The 12,681-nt window shown below is 38.7% G+C and overlaps 1 protein-coding gene across 2 annotated transcripts in view; it reads left to right on the top strand.

The window, feature by feature from the left end:
* Positions 1-12,681, top strand: part of LOC112229269 (KH domain-containing, RNA-binding, signal transduction-associated protein 3) — a 152,356-nt gene that overhangs the window by 118,241 nt on the left and 21,434 nt on the right. For both annotated transcript variants that reach the window (XM_042310585.1, XM_042310586.1), the window contains exon 7: positions 7,055-7,137. In XM_042310585.1, coding sequence (XP_042166519.1) covers positions 7,055-7,137 — 83 coding nt within the window. The remainder of the gene's footprint in view (positions 1-7,054; positions 7,138-12,681) is intronic.

A 12,681-nucleotide genomic window follows, 5' to 3' on the forward strand; every position in this document is an offset into this window, starting at 1 on the left:
GAGATGCTATGGTGGTGTGAAACTCCAAACCTTCCCTTTGTATTTCGGCAGCATCCCTCTGTATCTGTTCCTCTGATCCACCGGGTATATTGTAGAGCACAGTAAAGCATCTGTGATACTGTTGTTGAAACATGCAGTGCCAGAGCCTCTGTTAGTCTCTATGGCCTCTGAGGGCAGCCCTTATCTTTTAACAACACGCATCTCATGCTCTCCTCTGGCATACAAATGAAAGACTCACTTAGGAGCTGTCTCTTTCCTCCCTCTGTCTCTCTCTCTCTGCTCTATTTGCTTTTTCCCGTCTGCTCTCTCACTCTCTCTCTGTTCTCTTTGCCCTCTCTTTCTTTCTCTCTCTCTCTCTCTCTTTCCTCTCTCTTCTGCTCCCTTTCTCTTTCTCGTCTGTCTGCTCCCCTCTCTCTTTCTCGTCTGTCTGCTCCCCTCTCTCTTTCTCGTCTGTCTGCTCCCCTCTCTCCATCCATCCCTTTCTGACATGCTAATCCTGTTTAAACTTGGAAATGTAGCCATATTGTATAAGTGCTGTGTGTGTGTGTGTGTGTGTCCTGATTTATCCCTCCAAACCATTTCATTCACACTGCTAGTTACTGAGCTGTGCTATCAGTGCTTTGCGAGAGGCGAAACAAAGGCATTACCTATCGCAGTCAAGTTTCTGATTGAAAAGTTGTTAGAATTTCCCAAAGGCTCATCTTTCTAAAGAAAAGTCTAGCTAACATAATAAAAGCAATTGAAAGATTGCGTCGACATACGTGGCAGCTCTGCTGCTAGCTCATAAGCAACTTTGCTTATACTGTATTTTAGGCAGTGCCACTCCGATATTGCTCGTCCTAACATTTATATATGAATTAATTCCATTATTTTACTGTTAGATTTGTGTGCGTTGTTGTGAATTGTTAGATACTGCTGCACTGTTGGAGCTAGGACCACAACCATTTCGCTACACCCACAATGACATCTGCGAAATATATGCGTGTGATCAATACAATTAGATTTGATTTGATTTGAAAATATGTTGTTAACCTGCAAACATAATTAGTAAAACAGTCATGTTCTGGGTTAAGTTCTCCCCTAACTCACTTAGAGTGGAGCTGGTAAGTTAAACGACAATAACATGACATTGTTAGGCTCTAATGTGGATTTAAAGTGACACTGAACATCACACAGTAATAACACTGAAATGAGGAAAGGCAGCACCCTGATCAAGTCAACAGCGATGGGTCTAAGAGAGGAATTACATCTCCATTACATGGTAAGGGACAGTAGCCTTCAAATACATTTATGGTTGACAATCTATCCTTTGCTCTGAGTGCTTCCATTTTGACTTCTTCCATGGTTATGTTAAAGAGAAGATAATGGCTTTTTTATCCCTGTGGGAAATCTTGTTTGCAGCACAGTGCATATACACTGAGTGTAAAAAACGTTACAAACACCTTCCTAATATTGAGATGAGTTTTCCTTCAGAACAATTCGTCGAGGCATGGACTCTACAAGGTGTGGAAAGGGTTCCACAGGGATGCTGGCCCATGTTGACTCAAATGCTTCCGAAGGTTGTGTCAAGTTGACTGTATGTCCTTTGGTTGGTGGACAGTTCTTGATACACATGGGAAACTGTTGAGCATGAAAACCCAGCAGCGTTGCAGTTCTTGACACAAACCGGTGCGCCTGGCACCTACTACCACACCCCGTTCAAAGGCACTTAAATCCTTTGTCTTGCCCATTCACCCTCTGAATGGCACACACACACAATTCATGTCTCAATTGTCACAAGGCTTGAAAATACTTCTTTAACCCGTCTCCTCCCCTTCATCGACACTGATTGAAGTGGATTTAACAAGTGACATCAATAAGGGATCATAACTTACACCTGTACAGTCGTCACCTGGTCAGTCTATGTCATGGAAAGAAGAGGTGTTCTTTATGTTTAATACACTCAGTGTATAAAAACACATCGTCAAGCGTAGACTTATACTGACAATAAACGCAGGTAGAAAAGGTGCTACGAGTGACAGATCAATGATTCATCTGTACACCATATACATCATAAACATAAACACACTCAGTCAAGTACAATGTCACCTGTACCAGCCTGCTGGTTTTTAACATTCAGAAGCCACTGAGACAAAATATTGCCTGGCTCTATTCTTTTTGTGCCCTGGTGCCCTATAATGTCGCACGCGAGGTGTAGCTCAAACTCCTGGTAAAGAGGCTGTCTGGGGTCCATCAGTGACCTCCTGACCGGTCTGCTTGATCCCCTGCACCTTCCTTGCAGAGCTAACTATGTTTTTGTTGTATATTTATCTGCGAGACGTGCTACGTTTTATGGAGAAGCCAGAGCGTGGCTTTGTAGTACAGCCTTCTGTTCTATAGAACGATATTGTCTCATTACACTCATAACCAGCTATTAGATTATAACCAAGGCCATGATACTATCAACTACATGGGGTCAGGACATATGATTAGTCTTGTAATGCTGAGAGGATGTCTTTAAAAATGGATCTATGCAACAGAGTAGAACATGAGAAATCACCAGCATTGACCTTATTATTGTGTCTGACAGAGAAAGTGATGATTCCATAATGTTATTCATTATGTGAATATACTGCAAATGCTAGTCATTAATTAAGCATGTTGCACAGTATTTGTTTTCTCAATGTTGTTACAGCTGACTAATCAAACAATATATGGACAATAACTTTTCTGTGTCGTTCATCATGCAGGCATATATTTCAGATACAAATAATAGTTGTATAGATTCGTGAACTGGATTAGTGAATCCAATTGCTGTGGAGATTTCCAACTGTTTTATTATTTATTGACAACTTGAAAATGAGTTATATTTCTGGGTTGACTGTCTCCTCTGCTGGACCCCAAAAAATATATTTTCTCTCCTCCGATCTAGGATCATCTCCCTCTGGCTTTTCATACTCAACTGAGCCTAATTTATTTGATAAGTGAGGCTCACTATGCATACTTGATCAGCCACAGATACATGGTTTTACTTTTTACTATTTTGCTGAGATTTTTCTACAATTTAATATTAATAGACGTGCCATCAGAAAGTATTCACACCCCATGGCTATTCCCACATTTAGTTGTGTTACAGCCTGAATTTAAAATGGATTAAATAGAGATATTTTGTCTAGGGCCTACACACAATAATGTAAAAGTGGAATGATGTTTTTTTTTACATTTCTACAAATGAATAAAAAATGAAAGCTGAAATGTCTTAACTCAGTAAGTATTCATCCCCTTTGTTATGGCAAGCCTAAATAAGTGCAGGAGTAACCGTTTGATGAACAAGTCACATAATAAGTTGCCTGGACTCACTCTGTGTGCAATAATAGTGTTTAACATGATTTATGAATGTCTACCTCATCTCTGTACCCCACACATACAATTATCTGTAAGGTCCCCCAGTCGAACAGTGAATTTCAAACACAGGTGCAACCACAAAGACCAGGGAGGTTTTCCAATGCCTCACAAAGAAGGGCACCCATTAGTAGATGGGTAAAAAAACACACAAAAAACAGACATTGAATATCCGTTTGAGAATGGTAAAGTGATTAATTACACTTTGGATGATGTATCAATATACCCAGTCACTGCAAAGATAAAGGCGTCCTCCCTAGCTCAGTTGCCAGAGAGGAAGGAAACCGCTCAGGAATTTCACAATGAAGCCAACACAGTTACAGAGTTTAATGGCTGTGATAGGAGAAAACTGAGGATGGATCAACAACACAACATCGTAGTTACACCACAATATTAACCTGATTGACAAAGTGTAAATAAGGAAGCCTGTATAGAATAAATATATTCCAAAACATGCATCCTGTTGGCAACAAGGTATTAAAGTAATACTGCAAAAATGTGGTAAAGCAATTCACTTTTTGTCCTGAGTACAAAGTGTTATGTTTGGGGCAAATGCAATACAACACATTACTGAGTACCACTCTCCATATTTTCAAGCATAGTGGTGGCAGCATCATGTTATAGGTATGCAGGTATGCAGAACAAATGAATATGATGGTAAACCCCAGGGAGTTCTTTCAGAACAGGGCAGAATGTTTCAGGAAACAGTGCTTCGACATTTGAAGAGTACGTCAGCTAGCAGGGCATTGTTGTCCTTTTATAACAGGTGACGATCAGCAGAAATAAGGGAGTACTAACTAACTCTCATAGAAGTAGATGTGAGTTTCTCTTTCAAACAATCTCCTGGCCTTGTACACAGCAAATAGCTAACATTCGCCAAAGCAAACTAGCTACTGATAGTGCAACCCTAGTAACAGAACAGATGAAGATGAAAAATGATCAGGTCTACTGTACATCTTACTGTAGAAATTATTGTTGAAAACTAGTCTAGGTTGGAACTGTTGCTGTTAAAATACAATTGTTATTCTGAACTGGAATAAACTGATTGGAGCAAGATGCTTTTTGAGGCAAACACATAACACGTAAAAAAAATCTCTCTAAGCAATTGTATTAGTTTAAAATTATATACAGTAATTTCCCATTTTTTTCATACAATATATCTCAGTATTTTAATGAATTATACAAATTTAATAAAATACAAATAAACAATAAATATTTGTCTCTCTGAAATGAAACCATCAAGTGACAGATTTTGTATTTTTTTCATGCCACAATTAGATAATGAAAAAAACTATATCTTTCATAATTTCTTTAAACAATAAAATATAATTTACAAACATTTCTAAAAATGGATATATAGCATTTTGGAATGAAACTCTTCAAATATGATTCATATGATATATTATATACAGTGCCAGACAAAAGTTTGGACACAGCTACTCATTCAAGGGTTTTTCTTTATTTGTACTATTTTACTATTTATGCCAAGATTGTGCAAAGCTGTCATCAAGACAAAGGGTGGCTACTTTGAAGAATCACAAATATAAAATATATTTAGATTTGTTTAACACTTTTTTGGTTACTACATGATTCCATATGTGTTATTTCATAGTTGTGTTGTCTTCACTATTATTCTACAATGTAGAAAATAGTAAAAAATAAAGAAAAACCCTTTTGAGTAGGCACTGTATGTCCAAACTTTTGACTGGTACTATAGGTATTTAGCATATGGACGTGACAGCCAAACATTGTATCATGGCCTTACAGTCCATAATACATAATCCACCAACAAAGTGGAATGACAGTTGAAAGTGTCACGCCCTGGTCAAAGTATTTTGTGTTTATCTTTATGTATTTGGTCAGGCCAGGGTGTGGCATGGGGTTTTTGTAATTGTGGTGTGTTTGTCTTGGGGTTTTGGTGGTGGTATTGGGATTGTAGCTTAGTGGGTTGTCTAGCAAAGTCTATGGCTGTCTGGAGTGGTTCTCAATCAGAGGCAGGTGCTTATCGTTGTCTCTGATTGGGAACCATATTTAGGCAGCCATATTCTTTGAGTTTGTCGTGGGTGATTGTCCTTAGTGTCCTATGTGTACGCTCTGTTAGTTTGCACCACATAGGCTGTTTCGTTTATTGTTTTTTTGTAAGTTCGTGTTTCTTTGTTGTATTAAACATGGATCGCAATCGACATGCTGCAGTTTGGTCCGACTCTCCTTCATCACCACTAGAAAACCGTTACAGAAAGTTGATGATCAGATTTACACACCATGATCTAACATGGTAATATTAATGTTGTTACTGTGGTGATTAGAAAACCAGAGGCCAGGGAACTCTTTGTAACAGTGTGCCTCCCAATTGGCACCCTATATAGTGCACTACTTTGGAAGGAATAGGGCGCCACTTGGGATGCATACAGATTTACACAACCACAGCACCAGCCCAACTTTGATGAACTTATTTTCCCCCGTCATACACAGTTAGTTCGTTAGCTTCCTCAGGATTAAAGATAAAAGAGTGGATCCAAATGGTGGCGTCTGGCAGAAGCATGTTTCTAATCAGGCATTAGAGGCCTTCATAATAACACGGAGATGAGTATGTTGTCTCTCTCTCTCACTGTAATTCTCACAGTTTGTGCATGCAAATCACCCAGATGGAATTAGTGGTGGAGTGTTGGGGGTGAGGGGGATGAGGGATGTGTCACGAGGGGTCGACATCTTTGTGGAACATAATTCCCATTTATCCTAAATTAGGACGGGTGCGGCTCTGCGCCCCTTTGATGTTCCACTAGGCAGGGGGTTAGGGGACTGGGGGGGTGGGGAAGAGGGGGAGGAGTGGGGAGGAGAGGGGATATTGCTGGAGCTCAGGCAGATGTTTCAAGCTCCTCTTCAGAGAGGGTGATGAAATGGACTCGGGGCATGAGGAGATACATCTGGCTGTTGCACACACACACGCACGCACACATGCACGCACACACACAGTACCAGTCAAAATTGGTTTAACACTTTTTTTGGTTACTACATGATTCCATATGTGTTATTTTATAGTTTGTTTGTCTTCACTATTATTGTACAATGTAGAAAATAGTACAAATAAAGAAAAGCCCTGGAATGAGTAGGTGTGCCCAAACTTTTGACTGGTACTGTATGTGGCGCAATGGTACACGACCTATTCTTCTAATATACTCCCAATCGAGAAATAATGTGCGCATTTAAGATCAGTATATATTTTCGAGGTCAGAGTAGTTGGAAGACAGTAGACATGTGTGAGATGGTGTCTTCAGATACATGACAGTTAACGAATGCATAAAATAAACATTTACACATTGAAATCGTTAGATTTTCTGAATGCATTTTGGAGCATCTGTGCTGATCTTTAAGTGATTACAGCAGCATCCAATTGTCGCGGATGATCAGTTGGGGAACAAGTCACATTTAGGGATCAGAAGAATTGCTTTTGACGCACTTCCAGGAATTAACAGAGGTGTAGAAAAAAGGGTTGATGAATAGTATAGTTCTAAAGGAGACAACTATAGATAGAAACAAACTATGCTATGACCAACTGACATGGATGGACTTAGTGACCTGGACTAACCAGTCCCATGGCAGAGCGCAGAAAAAAACGTTGTGGTGATGTTTCTAAATGTTCTTTATGCATTTTATCCTCTCTTTCTATCTCCAGGAATATGATGATGGATACGGGACAGCTTACGATGACCAGGGTTATGACTCCTACGACAACAGTTACAGCAATCAAGGACAGAAGTAAGAGTTCAGTTCCTGTTTCACACGTGTCCTTATCCTCACCTCTGTTTTAGCAAGACAATACTGTAGTGTCTATTATTGGTGTTTATTAGTTAAATAGGGGGGAAACGGATGCTTGAGTGGGCAAATCAAGTGGACCCTATTAGGATTTTGTCTGAATCAAAAATACATGAAGGTTGTCTGAGATTGTCGGCAGGATGTTGCATCAATGCTTTACATCAGATTAGCATGTTAGCATGCTATTTCTCCATTAGCAGCATTTGAACAAGAGGTCTTCGTGAATCTACCCGAACCCGGTAACCCGAGGTCCGACCCGATCTGTGTGAAAATATGTGAAATACCAACCGGATCTGAAATTATATTTGAAGAGTTAGTTCCTAAACAACAGAAACACACATTTCCATTTTATTATCTTACATTATTGTCAGGTTGTCCCATTTCCTCAAACCAAATGTGTCACTATCATTTTGTGACAAAATGACATATTCACTTCATGAATACCAGCCACTGTGCACTTCACTTCAGGTGAAATAAGCTATAGACCTACTTGTTATGGGAGAGGAGGAGGACACAGTGGATAATGATAGCCTAGGCTGTATAAAGTGCAAGAAATATATAAACAGGGAAATTGTCTGTAATCGCCTCATTTATGCACATTGTGGATACAGGGGGGAAAATGTTGCCCATAATATCAAGATCTGAGCTACTTAATATAATTGTTTAATTGATTCAATTTACTTGTTTATTCAGGCTTTTTTTCATTTGTTAGGCTTGGCCTATTTAGTATGTTATTTAGCTATTTTATCATTATTTTTATATTTAAAATAACAGTGTGTTAATTAATGTTGAATGTGTGATATAAGAAAGGTGACCCATTCATGCGCTAGTTTCCTGGCTTTCATTAAAAAATAATTACTACTACTGCAGAGTTGCCAACACATTCTTCTGGTCGTCTTTAAAAAATAGCATTTTTGACCATTTAATCTGCTCATGCAGTGTGTGAATGTGTGTTTGCATTAGACTGATAGCCATAGGCTTATCTGCAGAAAATGATGTAGCCAAATGTTGAAAGGCTGCCGATGTATACATTGTGTAAGGCATGGATAGGTATAAGAAATATCAGGACAACTTCACTCTTCACAGAGTGGCATGGATGACTTTTCTATCAAACCGGCATCCAAACCAATCTCAGGCTGTGTAGGCTAATTCTGTAGGCTTGAATGAAATCTGCATTTCATTTAGAAAACAAAATATTAGGCTATTATAATTAGTTAGACCTGAGTTATAGAAATAGCCTACTAAAATGTGTCTAACACTGTCTAACACACAGCACTCTCTGACTACTTAGCATCCTAAAATCACCATATAAAAATCCTCTATACTCAAAAACGTGGTCAACAGAAACAAAATAAACCTACACCTACATATCCCAATTGTTGGAAATGACACGGGAATGCAAATGGGAGACTCCATCCTTTCCTAGTTTATTCAAAATGTATTTTTAATTCGAAGCTTGTTGGTCAAGCTTGCTATAGCCTACCTTTAGTCTAAATCAATGTTTATCAAAACAGTTAAGTAAACTAGATTGTAATTTTATTTGATTTTTTTTATTTGATTTTACTAGACAAGTCAGTTAAGAACACATTCTTATTTTTAATGACGGCCTAGGAACAGTGGTTCAGGGGCAGAATGACAGATTTGTACCTTGTCAGCTCGGAGATTCAGTAAAATAATTTGTTACTCTCAGGCTGGCATGCGATGATCATCACAAAAAATTCCTCCTACTCAAATATTTAGTCAACAGAAATAAGGAAAACATTTCTGAAAACCTCCTAATGTTCTCCATCTAACTATAGGGATGTAATTATGAAAATACTAAGCTGTAGAACACAGATAAATTATTTTAGATACAACGAAAATGCACGTTAAAGTTCAGCAGACAAGTATGTCGATAATGCTCCATTTTGGGCAATCACGCAAAATCTTTTTTCTTTCAGATCCATTGGGTCAGATACAGACCTGACCCAATTTGAATCTGATTCTCTCTCAACTCTGACATGTTTTGGTCCAAATCGGATCAAATAAAAACAGTATATATTTTTTTACGTCTGGAGCCTGTCAGGGTCGGGTAGGAATTTCACATATCCAATTCGGATCGGATCTCAATTTCGGGACCCGAACCTGTTACAGATTCAGGTTCCCAGTTGGGAACCAACGTAAACTGGGACGTGGCGCATGGAACGCAAAAATATTCTTAGAAATATTTAACCTCCACACATTAACAAGTCCAATAGCTCAAATGAAAGATAAACACCTTGTTCATATAGCCAGCAAGTCAGATTTCTAAAATGTTTTACGGCGAAAACATAGCACATATTTATGTCAAACCACCACCATAGACACAGCTAATTTGAATTAGCCACGTTGAACAAAATATGCAATCAACAACCGCAGGATTAAAAGAAAAATAATTCACTAACCTTTTGAAAATCTTCATCAGATGACAGTAATAGGACATGTTACACAGTACATTTATGTTTTTTTCAATAATATGCAATTTATATCCATAAATCTCTGTTTACAATGATGCCATGTTCAAAAAAATGCTACTCAGATGTCCGGAGAAATGATGATATCTGCCAGAGCTAACGTCAGATAACAAGCAATACACATCATAAACTTTTACTAAATATACATGTTCTACATATAGTTAGAAAGATACACTTCTTCTTAATGCAACCGCTGTGTTACATTTATTTTTAACGTTACAGAATTCGTTCACTAGGCTATAATATGAGACGGCGCTCAGAAATTAGCATTATGTCTCCTCTATCTCGGAGTCCACAGAAACCCATAATTAACACATAAATATTCCCTTACCTTTGATGTTCTTCGATCAGAAGTCGTGGAAGAAGTTATACTTACCAAAAACTGCGTTTGGTTTTCAAGTCTGTGTCTTTAGGTTATCAAAAACGACAAATTCCGGTCGAAATGCAGGCAAAATTCTAGTGGATGCGCATCAAAACTTCAAAATGACATATTATATGTCGACTAAACTGGTCAAACTAAGTGCAGAATCGAGCTTTAGCATGTTTTTAACATAGAAAACAATCCTTAGCGTGAACAGACAAACCTACATCGTTTGGTGAATCTTGGAACAAAGGGAGCTCCGGACCAGACGTGCGCATGAAAGTGCATGTATTTTCGCGTGACCTGGAGGTTTCAGCCCGCCTCACAATGAGAGGCCCCACTGAAAGGGGACATCGCGCTGAAGAGATAGGACCTGTTCCCAGATCTGTAGCTGGTTGGGAAGGGTGGGGGCGATGACGTCAAAGTTGGCCCAACTTTTCTGTTGTCAAGAGAGAGTTTGGGAGAATGGATGCCCTGAGAGTTCTGCTTTACATAGAGACATAATTTGAACGGTTTTAGAAGCTTTAGAGTGTTTTCTATTCAATAATTATTATTATATGCATATATTAGCAATTTTTGACAGATTTTTTTTCTGTTTACTATGGGCACGCAATTCCTCCAAAGGGGGCAGTAGTCAGCCCTATCCTTAACAGCTACTGTCACCATTCACACCTGTATGTCTCACTCTCGCTACACAGGCTAATGAATAACTAGCGTGCTAACATGCTAATCTGACATGGCTCACCTGTTAAGGATAGGGCTGACTACTGCCCCCTTTGGAGGAATTGCGTGCCCATAGTAAACAGAAAAAAAATCTGTCAAAAATTGCTAATATATGCATATAATAATTATTATTGAATAGAAAACACTTGGACTTGTTAATGTGTGGAGGTTAAATATTTCTAAGAATATTTTTGCGTTCCATGCGCCACGTCCCAGTTTACGTTGGTTCCCAACTGGGAACCTAAATCTGTAACAGGTTTTAACAATCAGGAACATGAAATGGACTCGTGGCATGAGGAGACACACACACACACAGAGCTGCGTGGAGCAGTGGTGCATCCACTTTTCTCCTATGTTCACAATTGAGAAATAATGTCATTTCAGTACAGTAAATATTTTTGGTTTTCGAATTGTTTGAAAGACCGTAGAAATATCTATGTGTGGGGTGGTGTCTTCAGATCCATTACTGTTACCTTATGGATAAAATAAACATTTCTGCATGAAATAGTTAGATTTGTAAGGACAGACTAATACATAAATGTGTGTTGGAGCATCTGTGCTATCTTTAATTAATTACAGCATCATCCAGCTGTCGGTAATGATCGGTTGGTGGAAAAGTCACATTTAGGGATCAGAAGAATTGCTTTTGACATACGTTCAAAAATGAGCGGCGATACAACAATATTTAATAGAAAAAAACTGGTTCATGAATATTTGAGTTCTGAAGGAGAAAGAGACAGTTCTGAATTATAAATAGATAAACATCCACTACGTCATGAGGAACTGAAATGGAATGACCTCTAATAGATTGAACTCTAATGGAACATACGGAGGGGCGATCAGAGAGGCCAGGCATGCATAGGGCATGTCTTAGTGCCAACATAGAAGACAGCGTTTGGGGGCTCAGAATGAAATTGAGGGCAAACAAACTACTGTATCTTCTCATTCTGATGTCCTGTCAAAAGCATTTTAACCATAATGCCATAGCTTGACTAATACTAGTGGATCCCTTGTGCTAATATTTTTTTAGCCTATTTTCCATGTCAGCCATTGTTGCCTCATGAAGCCTAAATGGCTGTTTGGTTGTTTGGCTCTAGACAACAGCAACAGAAGACCCTGCAGCTACATTGCTGTTTGGTGTCCTATAGCTCTATGCAATAGGAACCATCGGTTGGAACCTAGATCAGGGAACAGAACCAACATTTTTTGAAGAACAGAATCAGAACCGGGAAAAAAAGTGGTCTACACTGTTCCGGAACAGAACCGTTATTTTACTTTTTAAAAAATTAATATTACATTATTTTACATACCGGGTATTTTTTTTTTGACTCCCACAAAAATGTAACAACGTGCTTATGCAAAGCCACTCAGAAACTTATTCCAGTGTCTGCCTGCCAGCTGAAAATCTTTGCTAGTGTGTGTGCATGTGTAGGCTAACTGCCCCTTCCCCTCCGAAGCTTAGGCTACCTACTGATGCTTCAGAGGTATTTTTATTAGAGAAGAATGGATTACATTTTTCAATGCTAGTTAGATACTATAAATATCATTTTTCCCATTGGATTTATTAACTACTGTCACGCCCTGACCTTAGTTATCTTTGTTGTATTTATTATGTTGGTTAGGTCAGGGTGTGACGGGGTGATATATGTGTTTTTGTCCTGTCTAGGGTTTTTGTTTATGGGTTTTTTCCAATCTAGGTGTTTTTTGGTCTATGGTTGCCTAGATTGCTTCTCAATCAGAGGCAGCTGTTTATCATTGTCTCTGATTGGGGACCATATTTAGGTAGCCATATGCCTGGGATAGTTTGTGGGTTATTGTCTATGTATAGTTGCTTGTTTCAGCACTCATGTTATACAGCGTCACGTTCGTTTTGGTTAGTTTGTTTAAGTGTTCTTCCTTTAATAAAGAGGA

This window comes from Oncorhynchus tshawytscha, linkage group LG31, assembly GCF_018296145.1.
Source record: "Oncorhynchus tshawytscha isolate Ot180627B linkage group LG31, Otsh_v2.0, whole genome shotgun sequence".
Lineage (NCBI taxonomy): Eukaryota > Metazoa > Chordata > Actinopteri > Salmoniformes > Salmonidae > Oncorhynchus > Oncorhynchus tshawytscha.